Here is a 17,280-nt window from a genome sequence, read left to right on the forward strand (position 1 = left end):
GGCTGTATCCTTGGGGTGCTGAGTCTCTGCAATGCTGCCTGGTGCACCCCAACAGTGATGGGTGCAGTGCCCATCATGCCCCTGGCGCAGTGACACGTCCTCTGCTGTGTTGTGGCAATGGGTCACCCCACTGCCACTGCCCCTCCTGGGCTGGCAGGGAGCCCCATGGCCGGGCTGGGTACGTGGATCCAGTGAGATCCTTCATTTTGGACAGGAAATTTCCCTCCCTGCTCTCCTGTCAAAGCAGCTCCCAGGGCTGTGATGCTCCAGATAGTGAAGGGGTGAGGGAGGGAGATGAGAAATGGGGGCATTTGGGGTGAGGGTGAAGTTCTCAGGGGAAAGCACTCTGGGCTTTGTTTGCTGGTGCAGGAGGCTGGTGTGCTGGGGTCAGCTCTGCTTGGGGGAGCAGCATCCACCATCCAAGGCTTTCCAGCCCTCAGACAGGGTGTGAGCTGAAGTTCCTCAAGGAGAGCAGCACAGGACATGTGGTGGGACTGATGAGGACACCTGTGTCCCCCCAGGCACAGGGCTACTGTGGGGGTTGTGGAGGAAAGTGTAGATGCTGCATCAACAGGGATGGCTGCACGCTGGTGTGGGGTGGGGGGGTGGGGTTCCCTGCACCCAGCCCAGCATTAAATAAAGCATCTTTGGCTCAGGGATGTGTTCTGTGCTCATGGCAGGAGTTGTATGCAGCAGCTGCCTAACCCAAAGTGCTTGGTTTGGGGGGAAGAGGGGGGTGACTGGGCTCTCCTGCTCTCCCTTCTGCAAGCAGAGACCCCCCCCTTTGCTCCCTGATGCTGGTGAGCTGCTGCCAGAACTGTTGTTTATTTTCTTGCTGAGGCTGGTAGAGCATCTCCTGCAACCCCTGGGAACTGCTGAAGCTCAGGGGAGCAATTTCCTCTGCAGCACCTGAGCCGCTCCAGCGAGATGCTGGTGGAGCCAGCAGGAGCTGCTGGGTAGGGATGTGCAACCCAAGCCTCCCCACCACCACCCTGACCTGTCCCCAGAGCTCTTTTATTCCCCTTGGTCTTTCTGCTGTGTAAATTCTGGCCTTGCCCAGGGGGCTGGGAGATGCTGGAGGGGCGGTGGGGCACCAGGTTCACCCACCTGCAGCGAAAGGCCGTGTGTTCTACCCTCCCCACCAGCCCTTGGTGGGGGTTTCACTGCTGCATGTGATGCTCAATGGCTGTGCTTCTCCCCACAGGTGAGCGTGGCAGGCTATGGGATGGATGAAGCTGAGCAGGACCAGTATGAAGCTCGCCTCAAGGAGCTCTTTGACAGCTTTGACAGCACAGGCACGGGGTCCCTGGGGCAGGAGGAGCTCACCGACCTCTGCCACATGCTCCATCTGGAGGAGGTGGCCCCAGCGCTGCAGCAGACCCTCCTGCAAGGCAACCTCCTAGGCAGGGTAAGGCTGAGGGGGTGTAATGGGGGGGTGTAGTTTGGGGTTTGGGTGCAAGGCAGCACTGGGTAGCTGCTCCTGCACCCATGGGAGCGATGAAGGGGCTGAGTGTCTGTCAGTTGTGGATGTCCCAACACCACTGAGGCTCTGGGGCTGCAGAGCTTGCCAGGTCTGGGTGGGCATGGGGGTGGTCTCCAAGCGTGATAACAGGAGAAGAAACAGTTTGCGTGGTCCTCCCTGACTGGGACCAGTCTGAAACTCTCTGAAACCACTGCTTTGTGCTTGCATGGATGTGTGGGGAGGTGGGTTTTCTTTCCCAGTGTCCCAGGCTTGACCACTGGGTCGCTGCCACCCTTGCGCAGACACTGGTGCTCGGCCAGTGACTCACACAGCACACGTGCTCCCCAGTGCTGGTTAGTGCCACTTCTGGCCTGGGTCATCTCCCCAAACCAGCTCACCAGGTGCTTGCACAAACTCTGGGGTGCTTGGGGACCTGAAGCCAGGGCTGGAGCTGTGATTTACGTGGACTTAAGCTGTAGTTAAACTGGCAGAGCTGTGTGCAGTCACGTACGTCTCTCCGAAGCAGAGAACACCGGCTGACTCCGGCAGTCACCAGCTGGGCTGCCTTTGTGTTACCTGATGTTGGCATCTACAGGCAGTGGTGGTTGTCCCAGACCCACCTGGGACAGGCTTTGGGGACAAATGGCACCTTCCTCTTGTGGGGCTGCAGCATCTGGCAGCAGGGAGCCAGGGCTGGTGAGCACGCTGTGCTTCCCAAAGTGAGTTGTTTGAATTCAGCTGTGGTTCTGCCTTCATTGAATTAAATGCTGGGGTGTTGACCACGAGCTGCCCGACCTTGGGGACCAGCATGGGTGTCCTTGTGCTCATGCATTACCTCTTTCCCAGCACGCTGCACTCAGAGGGTGTCAGATGCTTCTTTCAGCATCACCCTGAAATCCCATTGCTGCTCATTAAAATCAGAGCAGGGTGGCCAGGGCTCTCCACGGACACAAGCTAAGCTGTCCTGATTCCTATTTTATATTAAACTGCAGCTTTCAGGAAACAAAATAACCCCTTTAACCACCAGAGCCCCCTCTTCCTCACCCACCCTGGGGCTGTAGCTCTCCTGACACCGAGCTGTGCTGGCATGGGAGCCCAGATGGATCCAGAAGGAGGTTTCTGACCTCTGAGGTTGCAGTGTGGCATTTGCTAGAGCCCTGGAGATTTTTTTCTGTGCTGCTTGGATCCTGTTGTCCAGCTTCAGATGGGAGCAGGAAGGGTGATGCTAGAGATGTGCTTGTCACAGCTGGTTGGGGCTAAAGCAGCAGCACTCATCCCCATGACCTGCTGCAGCCCCACAGCACCGACCGGGCCCTGGCTGAAGTACCCCAAACACCAGGTCCTGCTTGCCCTGCCCCAGCCTGGGATCCCAGGGCATGAGGCATCCCAAAAAGTGTTTTTTCCCCATTTTATTTATTCCCCACTTCATCTTTGAGGATGGTTCTTATCTATCAACCTGTGACTTGGAATAACCTCTGTCTCCTGCCTTTCCTCCTGCCTCCACAGCCTTTGTGCTCGCTCGCAGGGGCGATGCTCTGCGTGAGCCTGGCTTAGTATCCCAGCCCATGGGTTCCTTGGGAAGCCCACTGGGAGAGCAGCTCCCAAAGCAACGGGCTCCATGTACCTGCCCCATGGCCCCTTGCTGCAGATGGTCCCTCTGGGTGGTGGGAGCAGCCTTTGTTTGCCTGTGCTTCCCTGGGACTGGTTTTATGGGAGGGCACTGGGGAGGAGTGTGGGGATTGGGAGGGGGGGAAGTGTTTTGTCTGCTGAGGGGCGACTTGGTGGGGGCACATGTGGGCTTTTTGTGCCAGGGGGGCTCTGAGGAAGGGCTCTTAGGGCTCTTCTCTGGGGCTCTTCTGTGGGGTTGGTCACTGGCACTGGGACCTGAGCTGGCATCCCAGCAAGGGGCTGTATCCCCCCCAGACCTGCTCTTCACCGTGCTTTGGGGATTAATGTGCTATCCCTGGGATCCAGTGTGGGGGTGTAAATCCTGCCCTGGCTCATTGCAGAGCCAAACCATCCCAGAGCAGCTCTCTTTACACTGTGGAGGTGATGCTCACAGCATTCCTGGGATTCCCTTGGGGGTGGGAAGGATGCATACAGGGGTACCCTTCTCCTGTCACCTCAGCACTTTAATTAGCTGTATCAGGCATCACGTGGCAGCAGCACCCGATTTTTCAGGGACAGGGGTTGCGTTGGGCACCTCCAGACCCTGCCCAAGGACTGTCCTCGAGCAGGGACAGGGAGTCCAGGTTTCACCCTGCACCAGCACCCTGCAAGTCTGCAGCAAGGACACCGCAGGGTTTCACTCATTGGTGCTTTGCTGGTGACCTCTTTGCAGATATTCTCCCTCTGAGATGCTGCCCCCCTTAAATCAGTGGTATTTTGTGTTCTGGGCAGGAGATCTGCTTGCAAGGTTGGCCTTGTCCCCATGTTTTAGAGATATTTCCCTCCCCAGCTGGTGGGGAAGGAGTTTGTAAGCAGAGCGAGGGCTTTGGGGCAAGGGTTTCCTTCCAAGATCGTGGAGAGGGAGCTGGAAAGAGCTGCTGATGCTGGTTTGCCCCTGAGAAGCAGCAGGTAACTTGGCACACACATGCTGCTCTCTTTCTAGTGCTAATAAGTCGTGTTTTTGTAGGAAACTGGCTTTAAAGCAGATGTCTCAAAGGTGCTGTGGTTGCTCAGCAGCCAGCAGCTTGCTCGGTCCCCGATGACCGCAGGGATGCTGGGCTTGTTTGCCTCTGGTTTACCTGCACTGGGAAAAGTCCCCTCACTGGGGATTTAACGTGCCCTCAGCACGGTGAGGAGCCTGTGTCCTGCTGGGGGTTTGCAGGGATGTGTGTCCTGTCCTTGATCCACGCTTCTGGGTGGGCACCCAGGCATGCCCCCAGCATTGCCCCCCAGTCTCTGCTGCCTTCAGGCTGGTTTGGGTTGGGTTGCTCTGTGACACCCCCCATGAGCTGCATGATCCAGTTCTTCCAAAATACCCCAAATTCAGCCGAGAACATTGAAAAGGGTGTTGAGCCTCAACCCCCCTGGCACTGCTTTGCTGCTGTCTGCCTTGCCCTGGTGAAGTTTTTGGGTTGTTTTCAGTGCCTGAGGCTGTTCTCCAGGGCTTTGTGTGATGCTGCTGCAGTTCCTGCTTTCCTCCCCGGGGTTAGCCAGGCCCCCTCCTTTTACTGGGAATATTCTCTAAGCCAAAAGCAAAGGCTGTGGATGCAGACTGGTGCCTGCCCATGTGGGCTGTCACATGCATCGCATTGGGGTTCACCTTCCAGGCAGGAGTTGGATTCTCCATTGCATCACCCAGGTGCTGGATGTACTGAGCTTGCATGTGGGATGCTTTGTGATGTGGGCATTGCCTGAGCTGTATCTCCCAGGGGGGTGTGTCCCCCCTCATGTGTGTGTCTGTATTCAAACCCCCATGGAGATTCAAACCCCCTGTACTGGGCACTGGTGAGGCTGCACCTCGAGTGCTGGGTCCAATTCTGGGCCCCTCACTCCAAGAAGGACATTGAGGTCCTGGAGCGAGTCCAGAAAAGGGCAACCAGGCTGGGGAAGGGGCTGGAGGGCAAATCCTCTGAGGAGCAGCTGAGGGAGCTTGGGGTGTTGAGCCTGGAGAAGAGGAGGCTGAGGGGAGACCTTCTCCCCACCTCCCCTGCTCTGCCAGGAGGGTGCAGAGAGGTGGGTGATGGTCTCTTCAGCCAGGGGACAGGAGATGGGACAAGAGGCAATGGGCTCAAGCTGCCCCAGGGCAGGGTCAGCTCAGCTGGGAGGGAAAAGTTCTTTCCTGGCAGAGTTGTCAGGGCCTGGCACAGGCTGCCCAGGGAGGGGGCTGAGTCCCCAGCCCTGGGTGTGTTTAACAGAGGGGAGATAAGGTGCTCAGGGATCTGGTTTAGCACAGGACAGGGATGGTTGGACTGGATGAGCTTAAAGGGCTTTTCCAACCTGGTGATTCTGTGAGATGGAGAGTGAGGATGCTGCCAGGGAGCAGTGGTGAAGCATCACTCTCCTTGCAGGGTGAGGTGCTGGGGTGTTTGGTGGCTGTGCCGGCTTGTGCTGGAGCCCAGCTCCAACAGATGTGTTTCTCTACACCCCCTCTGCATACAGACACACAGCACCCAGGGTCAGACACACACCCAAACCAGATAGTATTCCCAGTTATATCCTATTAGGATGGGACAGAGGTTTTCCTAAAGGAAAATTTGCCCCCCTCACCCAGCTTGGGCTACATCTCAGGGCTGCAGGACCCCTTTGAGCCTTGTTTCCCCCACACTCTCCATTTGCATTTTAAATCCCTCTGGAGGAGGCAGCCTAATCTTCCAGGGGCTCCTTTGGATGGGGTGGTCATGGTAAAATCGCTTGATGCTGAAGCCATCTGTCCTGTGTGCAGCTGTGTGGGTGAGGCCTTACCCCCTCCCCCCCCCTCAGCCCCCCCAATTCCTTCCTCCCCTTCATTAGTGCTTCTGAGCACACACAAGTCACAGGGCTCGTTAGGCAGAGCAGGGATGTGTTGCCCCCCCCAGGGTGGTTTTATCCTGCCCTCTCATTCAGTGTGTTTGCAAGAGTGATGCAAAGTGATACTTTAATTTACTGAATGATTTTTTAATTTACTTTTCCTGCTGCTGTGAGGTCCCATCCAAACCCAGCCCCAGCACCTGTCTGTCTGCTTGTCCCCATGGCTGTTGTCACTGTTCCCTTCCCAAGCAGATCCCATGGTGTGGGCCTGTTATTGGATCCCCCTCATCTTTTATTCATCCTCATTTAGTCTAAATGCTGGGTTTCTTTAATTTGGCCTATTCTCCTGTCCTCTAACCTGTCCCCTCAGAGTAGAGCAGCCCTTGGAAGCAGGCATAGACAAGTCATCCCTGACAAGTTTCTTTGCTGAATGTACTTTGAACTGTTAATTACTTGAGGTGCCTGTATTTAAACCCCAGGGGATGATTCCCACTGCCTGAGGGGCAGCACGGGATGGGGGGGCTGTGGCTGAGCCCCCCATCCCCAGCTCTGCCATATTCCCAGCCATTTTCGGCTGGCTCATTGTGGAGAGTGAGCTGGCAGACTCCTCCCCTGGACTCTGCAGCTTGTGCCTTCCCCTGCAGCGTCAGGAGCATAGTTTGGAGCACAGGGAGTTCCCCCCCAATGTGGGGAAGAACTTCTTCCCAGTGAGGGTGAGGGAGCCCTGGGACAGGCTGCCCAGGGGGTGTGGAGTCTCCTTCTCTGGAGAGATTCCAGCCCCGTCTGGACAGCGCCCTGTGTGCCCTGTCCTAGGGACCCTGCTTTGGCAGGGGGTTGGACCCCATGGGCTCTGGAGGGCCCTTCCCACCCCTACAGCTCTGTGATTCTGTGGTTAAACCCACCTTCCCCCCCCCCCCCCCCATGACTGCAGCTCCCTCCCTTCATCCTGGATCCACAGCACCCGGACCTGCTGCCAAGAGCAGCCTCGCTGGGTTCTTTAAAGATAAAAAAACTCTCTCGTTCCATGCTAAAAACTCTCCAAAGATTTATTTAGCTGCAAGACATTGCAGCAGCCAGCTCTGCCTCACCACTGACCCGTGTCAAACAGCTTCCCCAGCTGTCCCAGGCTTCCGTCCCCCGCGGCAGGAATTGCTGACATTCCCCAGCACGGCTGGGAAGGATGCTCCAGCCCTGCTGTGGCTGTGAGGCCAGAGGCTTTCCAGGAAGGTACAGATGGAAAAGGGGGGTGGAAAAACCAGCCAAAGCAAGCAAGCTGGGGGTAGGAGCAGTCCCTCCTTGTTTCTCCTCACACTTCAGACCCGTTTCCAGTATCTCCAGGTATTCCCAGTCCAGCCTTTGGGGAGCTGCAGCAGGGCAGAGCTGCCCCTTTTTGCCATCCACTTTAGGAAGTGTTTTCTGTGGTGGAATTAGGAGTGTTTCCACAGCCCAGAATCCCCTCAGTGGTCAGGACTGGTATCTTTCTGTAGGAGCCACTGGCCCTGGCCAGGTCCAAGCGATGGACACGCTCCCTGCTCCTCAGGACACGTTATTTCAGCTACTTGCTTGATGGAAACCCCAACTGATGCACTAAAGCAGCAGCTTTGGGTCAGGCTGTGACAACAGCTGCTTTCACATGTGTACAAAGACACTGTCTGGGGCTGTGTTGCTTGTCCTCTCTTCTCCAGGCCCCAAAACTGCACAAGCTGAGGTTCATCAGTGCCCCTCTCCAAGGCTCTCCAAGAAACTCTCATTGCTCTCCATCTTCCTGCTGGGTTACTGGTCTGATGTTTAATTAGCTGTACCAGTTGATTTCTTCCTTTCATGCTCTTTTCTTTTCCCCCCCCTCCCAGGTCCACTTTGACCAGTTTAAGGAAGCACTCATCCTCATCTTGTCCAGAACCCTCTCCAATGAAGAGCACTTCCAAGAAACAGGTACCTATTACCATGATTTGAATGTATCTTTTGTTTGGAAAAGGAGATTTGGGTGCCTCTTGCAGCAGATCTTAGAAGAGAAAGTGCTTTTTAGGTGCTGAGGGAAGCTCTTGCCCAGCCCTGGGGAGAAGGGAAAGTGAAGATTTGCTGCAGACCCTTGTACATAAAGTGTTTTCTGAGCTGTTAGGTATTTATATCCCATTACTGTGATCTAAATGCCTGGAGAGGCACGTGATGTCTGTGTGTAGACAGCTGAGGGCACTTGAGATGCTCCAGATATCCCACTGCTGCGAACCAGGCTGAGGTCTGTCTGTCCATCATTGCTTCTGGTGGCCAGGGATGCTTTAGGAGCTCTCCTGCTGCAGTGGGTGGTTATGGGTGGGCAATCAAATGGCTTCTTCCCAGTGAGGGTGAGGGAGCCCTGGGACAGGCTGCCCAGGGGCTGTGGAGTCTCCTTGTCTGGAGAGATTCCAGCCCTGTCTGGACAGTGCCCTGTGTGCCCTGTCCTAGGGACCCTGCTTTGGCAGGGGGTTGGACCCCATGGGCTCTGGGGGTCCCTTCAAATCCCTACAATCCTGTGAGTCTGTGATTCCCTCAGCGTGGCAGGAGGATTTGTGAGCTGCTCAGGATAAACCCCACTCCAGGCTGAGTTGCAGCCGGCACGTTCCTGCCGCAGCTCCGCGGGGTTCAGTGGTGTCTGACCCAAACCCTGTGTCACCTTTGGATGCTGCTCTGGTTTTGGGAAGGTTGTAAGGGGATCTACAAGGGTTCCTCCTGGAGATGGACTGCTGGATTGTTTTTGATGTCCGCTCTGTTTCCTTGTGTCTGAGATGAGTGGGGTGAGCTGGGTCCCATCAGGAGCTGCTCAGAGGTGGCTTTTTCCCAGGGGACAGTCAGTTTGCCCCAAAGATGATGCTGAACAAAGAAATCCCTCTGACAAACCCAACTGGGGCTGGTTGGAGAAGGCAGTGGGTGCTGCCAGTCCTGTTTTCCCCTTCCCTTTGCTTCAGGGAGCTGTTAAGAAGTGGCTTTTTTAGACCCTCATCACTAGAGTCACAGCTCTGGAGTGCTCCCCTTCCCTATGAGCAAGGGGCTGGTGGTGCTGGGAGCACTGGGGAGTTGTGGGGCAAGGGCTGAGCCCCTCACAGCTCCAGCTGGAGTGAGGGGAGGGGGGTGTGAGGATCTGGGGGGTCAGCCTGGTGCCACACCTGTATGTAAATCCCTAATCCTGCCTTTGGAGCAGAGGAAACATGAAATCCCCAAAGGAGAAAACAGCTGAGCAGGGGGGGAGAGGGACCTCTGGGTTTCCTCTCCTGGAGCATCAGTCCCAGCTGGAGCATCCCACATTTGAGAGAGGGCAGTTGGTTAGCCAAATTGTACTTTTCCCACCTAAAATAGCCTCTAAAACCCATGACCATGTGATGGATATGTGGACTGTGATTTTCCAGCCCAGGTTTCCAAAGCTTTTAATGCTCAGAGGGAGATGAGTGCTGACAGCTCCTGTACCCAGCATCCCTTAATGTGGTTTTCCCCACAGGTTGGTGGGAAGGGGGGAATCCCCAGTGCCTAGCGAGGCATTGGATCTGCTGTGATCCCCCCCAGCCCCTCAGAGGGGACCTGGCAAACCAGAAATAATCCAGCTCACTAATGGCTGAGAAGCTCTGGCTTGGTTTAAATATAAATAAATCTTGGTGAAAGGACTAAATTTGGGGTTATCACAGGGGAAATTCCAAATGCAACTGGTGAGAGGATGTGTTGAAGCCAGAGAGCTCTCCTTGGGGATGTGGTTGTCAGCTGGGTTCTGCAGGGCAGGTAGCCAAAGGGCACAGGGGCCAGGCAGGGAGCCTGCACCAGGCTGGCCTGGGGTGTGTGGGTGTGGGCATTTAATTTTAGTGCATTTTGACAGGTTGGTTAATGCCCAAATCGTTGCTGTTTTTAATTGAGATCAGCCTGGAGATGCAGAGAACAAGCTGCTCTGTGCTGCTGGTGTCAGACCCAGCAGTGACTGTGGAAGGGCTGGTGTTACACCCCGCCCTGGGCTTGGGAGAAATGGAGTTAAAGGCTCCAAATCATATCATTTAAATGAAGATTTAATTGGATTAGGGGAGGGGAAGGAAAAACCACACTGATTTTGAGGTGGTTTGCTGTATCTGGAGAGTTTGCTGTGCAAGGAAGCGGCTGTGTGCCTGGATGCTGTGGGTTTGGGCAGTGGCTTGGGTGATGGGGAAGGTCCCTTGGGTCTGTGAGCAGCCTGAGGGCTCATGTCTCAGCTCTGCCTGGCTTGAGGAGGATGGTTTGGCTTGAAGAGCCTGGGGGTGATGGAGCATCCCCCACCCTGGGTCATGGTAGGACCTGGAGGAACCAAAACTGCCATGGAATGCAAGAGCAGTTCCTGCAGAAGTGGCTGCCTGGGGTTTCCCTGGGGGTGTTTTGGGGGGGAAGAGGCACTTGGGCTTGTGGAGAGCAGCTGATGTTTGTATTTTTTATCTTGGCAAAGAAGCTGGATTCCCTTTCCAAAGGGAAGGCTGGCAGGGAGGATGGTCCTGGCATCCCACGGGCGCGGTGCCTGGGAAGATGCCCTGAAAGCCACAGCGGGCAGAGCGTGCGGCGCTGCTGATGTCAGCTCCAGCCCCTCCAGGACATCGGTGCAGGGACCCAGCTGCCAACCAGAGCATCAGCTGGCCAGGCAAACCCCAGCTCTGCTGGGAAGTGGTGGGCAAAGACATGGGGGAGGGGATTCCAGGAAAAGCAGCAAGAGACCATGGATGCGCCTGGAAACAGCGGCTGGCTTTGCTCCTGCGGGCAGATGTACAGGAACACGGCTGCTGGGGAGACCCATCACCCCCCCAAGCAGCATCTCAGGCCTTTGTGGAGCTGTCTGATGAAGGGGGGGATAAATTATAGCCCGAATTCACAAGGTTTGGCACTCTGGAAAGATGCTTCTGTGGGGCAGGGGCTGTGGGGGACCCCTGTGGGACCCCGCTGGGTGCAGCTGCCACCGATGCTTTTTGTCTGTGGGTCAGTGAGGGGGTGTCTGGGGCCAATAAAATAGATTTAAGCTGGGGGAGGAAGGAAAAAAGAATCAGTTATGGGGGTGTTTAGTTGGGGGGAAAAGAAAAATCAGGCTTTTTTCTCTTCTCTCTGTTATGGCAAATAGAAAGTCAGGTCTGTGTGGTGGAAGCCAGGATCGATCCAGAGGGATTAGTGGGGTGGAGTGCAGGATTAAAGGAACACCCAGGACAAATTAAAGAGCAGCTTGATGCTGTTGAGTTTTGGGATCTTTTTTGACTTCCCAGCACATGGAGACAAGGGAGTTTCCCTCCTGAAGAGCAGTTGGAGGGGATGATGCTCTCACAGGAATCCCATCCATGGGGAAAAGGTTCTTCGTGTGGTTGCAGGGGTCTGGCTCCCCCTGCTCCATAAGCAGCCCTGGGTGGTGGGGGCAGGTGTAAAACTGGACAGGGGGGCTGCCTCTGGGACAAAAGACCTGAGGTTTGGGAAATAGGGGTGAGGAGGAGTTCAGGGGGTACCTGGTGTCTAGGGGGGTTGGGGTTTAGCAGCATTAGGCTGCCTGCTGCTGCGAGGAGCATCCCTCCCTCACAAGTCTTAAGTGGTGAAGGAATTAATTTAGCCAAGCTCACAGAGTGAGGGTCTTCCTCCTCTAAAGCCCCTTTTGTCCATGCTCGATGGCTTTGATGCCAGGCCCAGGAAAAAGCTGCTCACCATCAAGGGGAGCCTCCCCCCCCCCCCCACCTCCCCCCCTTCCCCAAGCATCTGAGGGCAGAGCAGGATTGTGAATTGACTTATCTAGCGCAGAAAGGCAGAAAATCAAGTGTAAATCTCTAACCATGGAGACGTTTAACTGCTGAGATGGATGGGGAGGGAGGGGGGAGTGAGCTGGGGAATTGATGGCTTCTGTCTGCAGCGCTTAAACCGAGGGGGATTCCTGTGAAATGCAGATTTAGGGTGGGCTGGGTTATTTTGTCGGGGGGCAGCAGGGCAAGGAGGCGAGAGGTTTGCTCTCCTGACAGCTCCTGCTCTCACCCGGGGGCAGTTCAGGAGGGGGGCAGATCAGACCCCGGTGTCTAATTAGGCGCCAGCTCCCAAGTATGTGTTTTACTAAGCCCCTGCGTCGCCCAGGGCTGTAGGAAGCAGGGGGTGGGGGTGGGTGGGCTTCGACCTATTTTCTTCTTCTCTAGTCTTTCTTCCCCTTTCCCTTTTTTGATGGCTCAGGAGGTTGCACAGAGCAGCATCTCCCCTTGCTGCTGGATGCAGCAGGAGGGGGGTACCAAAGGTCAGACTGAGTGGGATCAGCCCCCCCGTGTCCCCCCCCTGTGTTAATCCAGGGGTATATTTGACAGTGTTTGGGATGAATAGCACACAGGGCTGGCTCATGTGTGGCTGTCTCAAAGGAAGCTTTCATTGTTGACATCTCCCTTGTGTCCCTTTGAAAGCACGTGCTGGGTCAAGGGGTTCTTTTCCATCCTCCTTCATCAGTTTTTGGGTGGGTGCTCCCTTCCCTGAAATGCTGGAGATGGGGAGAGCATCACAGGCACCAACCACTGTGCTGGGGGGCTGGGTTGGGAAAGCAGGAGGGGCAGAGGATGCTGCATGTATGGGAGGTATCTGTGCACACCCGGGCTGGAGCAGGGTTTTCTGCTGAGGAGACAGGTCTGTGCCCAGGGATGGAGCCACAGGATGTGGTCTCTTACACCAGCATGGCATCCGTGGTCCTGTAACCCTGTACTGGGCGTTGCTGGGTCCAGTTCTGGGCTCCTCACCACAAGAAGGACATGGAGGTCCTGGAGTGTGTCCAGAGAAGGGCAACCAGGCTGGGGAAGGGGCTGGAGGGCAAATCCTCTGAGGAGCAGCTGAGGGAGCTTGGGGTGTTGAGCCTGGAGAAGAGGAGGCTGAGGGGAGACCTTCTCCCCACCTCCCCTGCCCTGCCAGGAGGGTGCAGAGAGGTGGGCAATGGTCTCTTCAGCCAGGGGCCAGGAGCTGGGACAAGGGGCAATGGGCTCAAGCTGCCCCAGGGCAGGGTCAGCTCAGCTGGGAGGGAAAAGTTCTTCCCTGGCAGAGTTGTGGGGCTGTGGCACAGGCTGCCCAGGGAGGGGGCTGAGTCCCCAGCCCTGGGTGTGTTTAACAGAGGGGAGATGAGGTGCTCAGGGATCTGGTTTAGCACAGGACAGGGATGGTTGGACTCGATGGGCTTAAAGGTCCTTTCCAACCTGGTGATTCTGTAACTGATGGGCTTTGTTCTGCAGCCTGGTGAGGGGGGCTGGCAGGGGAAGAGCTGTAACCCAGTGCTAATGAAACCATCCTGGCTCTGGAAGTGGTTTTTTGGGGTGTCTGAGCTGGGGTCCCCTCGGTAGCTGGGCTTAAGCTCAGCCCATTTCCAAGTCAGAGCTTTGCAAAGCAGGTGCAAACTTCCTCTCACTTTCCCCTCCCAGAGATGTTCCCAGGTTGCTTAATTTATTGCTAAATTATGGCAATAAACCCACCTCCTCCCCCCTCATTCCTCACATCTTCACAGAGACAGGTGGGAGCAGAGCCACATCTCTGCCTTCCAGGAGGAAAAACGATGTTTATGAAACCAAAAAGCCCTTCCAAACCCCTCCAAAACACCCCCAGCAGCTCTCTTCTGCCAGGAGGGGGGGAATAAAAAACTGGTGGCTGGGTAGCCACAAACATTAGCATTTCAGAGAGAGCTGCTGGCTGGAGATTGCTCAGCACCGGGCAGGCTTTAATAGGAGCGATAAGGTTTGCTTTTGTTCTCAGGCTCTTCCTTAATCAGCCTGGCTCCTCCTGATTTCCCCTCCCCAACCCCCCTCTTCTATCTGCTCTCTCCATCACCCAACTTCCATCCCTGGGTCCCTGCTGCATCAAATCTTGTTAAAGGGGCCTTGTTCAAACACGGGCGCTGGGTCTGTTCCCTGGAGCTGTGCTGGGGATGGATGGGAGCGTGGGGCTGGGAGGAATCAAAGCGCTCCTCTCCCTGGGTATTTTATAATTCATTGCATAGCTAAGTGGCAGAATATTTATCATTTCCCCCCCCCCTCTTTTTCACCCTCTAACAAGCTTGAAGCCACCTTGCCATATCTAAAGGAATATTATCCAAGGAGGAATTTGGGGTGGGGGGGGTTTAGAGACCCACTGCTTTCTGTGTGCTGTTTGTTGGTGATGGAGCAGCTTCCCTGCTCCTTGTTAGCATTGCACTCTTGCATTTATTTGGCACTGGGGTGCTCCACTGATCTAATTTTTAGGAGCTGCCATTCTTGCTGCTGCCTCAGTGCTCCCTAAGTGGTGGGAAATAAAGACCATCAAGTCCCTGGGAGGGGGATTCAACAGTAAGGTTAGCAAATATGGGAACAAAGCGTGGCCAGAGAGCCTTTCCCTAATTGAATCCCTGGTTAATTTGGTCCTCTGCTTAATTTGCACCCCTCCTTGCCCCAGATGTCAGACGATTCTCACTGAAAATAACCCAAAACGTGCTTATTTATTTTGGGTTTGATCCCTGTCTGCCAGCACTCCGGGATAATTCGGTCCCTGAAGGCAGGAGCTGGCTGCAAGGAGCTGGGGAATGTGAGTGGAGCCCCTGTAATTAGGCAACGACTCTGAAGGGTTATTTAGATCTTGCAGTTGGTGTTAGTTGTATGGTGCAAGCTGGGACCTGCCCCCATCAGCTGCTCATGTTGGGCCCCAGGGAGATGTTTGCCTCCAAATTTGCCCAATATATTTATATTTTCTCTGCTCACCCACTTGTTTTCAGGCTTTTAATTGATTTAAATCCACTGAAAGCAGCGGCGGTCGCCCAGGTATCTGCATCATCTGGAGACTTGAGCTGCCTAAGTGTGATGCTGTCCCTAATTAAACTTGCCCGTCGCTGGTAATGAAGATTAGTGCAAGGAGGAGAGACCTAATTGCCTTTCTGAGGCTGCTTGCACAAGGATCAGGGTGGGGTTGGGTTTTATCCCCATCCTGGTAACAGGAATCTGTTAAACTTGAGCTGGGAACTGGGGAAGGCTGAGGATGATGGAGCCCTGATTCCGCTTTGCAGCAGTGTTGGTTTGGTGTTTTGAGGGGGAATCAGGGTGGATTCCAACCCACCAGGACTGATAGCATGGTGAGGGTCACACTCCTGGGAAGGAGCCAGCTGCTGGGGGGGGATATGGAGGTGGCAATTCGGTGCTTCAAACCCTGCAGCCAAACCAGCCCTTTGTGCTGGAGCATCTCCCCTGTGAGGAAAGGCTGAGTGAGCTGGGGCTGTTCAGCCTGGAGAGAAGAAGCCTGAGAGGGGATCTGATCAATGGGTATCAATAGCTGAAGGGTGGGACACAGGGGGACATGGGCAGCCTCTGCTCAGTGTCTGTGGGGACAGGACAAGGGGCGATGGGCTCAAGTTGGAGCACAGGGAGTTCCCCACCAATGTGGGGAAGAACTTCTTCCCAGTGAGGGTGAGGGAGCCCTGGGACAGGCTGCCCAGGGGGTGTGGAGTCTCCTTCTCTGGAGAGATTCCAGCCCCGTCTGGACACCGCCCTGTGTGCCCTGTCCTAGGGACCCTGCTTTGGCAGGGGGTTGGACCCCATGGGCTCTGGAGGGCCCTTCCAACCCCTGCAGCCCTGTGATTCTCTGTGATTGTGTATCAGACTGGAGCTGCCAAAATCATGTTGCTGACCTGCTCTGTGCTCAAATTCCCCAGATTCCTCCCCAGAAGCACAGCCCAAGTACATCAAAGGCGGCAAGCGCTACGGCCGGCGCTCCCTGCCCGAGTTCCAGGAGTCGGTGGAGGACTTTGCCGAGGTGACCGTCATCCAGCCGCTGAGCGAGGAAGCTCCCGCCCCACACATCGCCTCCAGCGCCTGCCAGGAGGTGAGCGGGAAGGGGACGGGTGCTGGGCTGTGCTCTGTGTGTTGTGTGCCCCCCCCCCACCCCTCCCCCTCCGGTGATGTTGCTGCTTCCCAAAACAGCCTACCCTGGTTTGGATGTGCTTGGGGTCTTCCCCAAGGAGCTCTGTGGAGAAGGACCTGGGGGGTCCTGGTAGATGACAGGGTGGCCATGAGCCAGCAGTGTGCCCTGGGGGCTGAGAGAGACAATGGGATCCTGGGGGCATCAAGAGGAGTGTGGCCAGCAGGTCACAGGAGGGGATCCTCCCCCTCTGCTCTGCCCTGGTCAGGCCCCACCTGGAGTGTTGTGTCCAGTTCTGGGCTCCCTGGTATAAAACAGACAGGGATCTCCTGGACAGAGTCTAGAGGAGGCTACAAAGATGATAAAGGACCTGGAGCATCTCCCCTGTGAGGAAAGGCTGAGTGACCTGGGGCTGTTCAGCCTGGAGAGAAGAAGCCTGAGAGGGGATCTGATCAATGGGGATCAATAGCTGAAGGGTGGGACACAGGGGGACATGGGCAGCCTCTGCTCAGTGTCTGTGGGGACAGGACAAGGGGCGATGGGCTCAAGCTGGAGCACAGGGAGTTTCCCCCCAATCTGGGGAAGAACTTCTTCCCAGTGAGGGTGAGGGAGCCCTGGGACAGGCTGCCCAGGGGGTGTGGAGTCTCCTTCTCTGGAGAGATTCCAGCCCCGTCTGGACAGCGCCCTGTGTGCCCTGTCCTAGGGACCCTGCTTTGGCAGGGGGTTGGACCCCATGGGCTCTGTAGGTCCCTTCCAACCCCTACAGCTCTGTGATTCCCAGTGAAGGTGATGATCATCCTCCTTGCTGGTCCCCAACGATGGGCTGTGCCAGGTGGCACTTCCCTTGCTCCAGTCCCAAATTCCCATTGACTGGCAGCTCTTCCCTGGCTGCTGTGGGAAGCCAGGGAAGAGCTGGGCTCACGTGGCAGCGCGGTGCTGGGTGCCGGCGTCGCTGTGGTGTGGGGCAGCAATTAAGCAGAGGCCGTAACGCTGCCCCTGTGGCTAATGAAGAATGGGCTGGGAGCCCAGGGAGCAGGAGGAGCCTGTCCCCAGCCATGAGTCTATCAGCAATAACCCAGCTGCGCTCTCTGCTAGAAGGGATGGGGAAGAGGGGTGGTGAGCAGCTTCCTGGGATGGTGCCCAAAATCCAGAGCCACCAGCTTCCCTGGTCAGTCCTCTGTGTTTTATTTACCCAACTAAAAAGTTTCCCACTCCACTGGGAAGTTTTCCAATGGGAAGGAGAAATGCTGCTGCTTTCTCCCTTCCCATCTCCTGGCTTCATGTGTGCCCTCCTAGGGATGGGGGGCAGCTCTGCCACCACCAGTGCTGAGGGATGCCCAACCCTGCATGGGGAAGCAACGGAGACATTTCCAGTTCCCAGGTTTCTGGTGTTATTCCTATGCAGCTGAGCTTAAAAATACACTAAAATACTCAAAAGTTGTTGTTTTTAATACCAGAGCCAGCTTTTTACCCTGTTCTCAGTAACCTTTGCCCCCCACCATGAGGATCCTCATCCATCTCCTAGT

The 17,280-nt window shown here is 55.8% G+C and overlaps 1 protein-coding gene across 1 annotated transcript in view; it reads left to right on the forward strand.

Annotated features, from left to right (window-relative positions):
* Positions 1 to 1,210: 1,210 nt before the first annotated feature.
* The window catches only part of NIN (ninein), a gene marked incomplete at its 3' end in the record, with an annotated part of 60,229 nt that continues 44,159 nt past the window's right edge, over positions 1,211 to 17,280 (forward strand). Inside the window, exons 1-3 of the mRNA XM_084270582.1 lie at positions 1,211 to 1,408; positions 7,768 to 7,849; positions 15,549 to 15,718. Coding sequence (XP_084126708.1) covers positions 1,226 to 1,408; positions 7,768 to 7,849; positions 15,549 to 15,718 — 435 coding nt within the window. The 5' untranslated portion in view covers positions 1,211 to 1,225. The remainder of the gene's footprint in view (positions 1,409 to 7,767; positions 7,850 to 15,548; positions 15,719 to 17,280) is intronic.

Source organism: Gallinula chloropus (assembly GCF_964237585.1).
Source record: "Gallinula chloropus genome assembly, chromosome: 14".
Taxonomy (NCBI): domain Eukaryota; kingdom Metazoa; phylum Chordata; class Aves; order Gruiformes; family Rallidae; genus Gallinula; species Gallinula chloropus.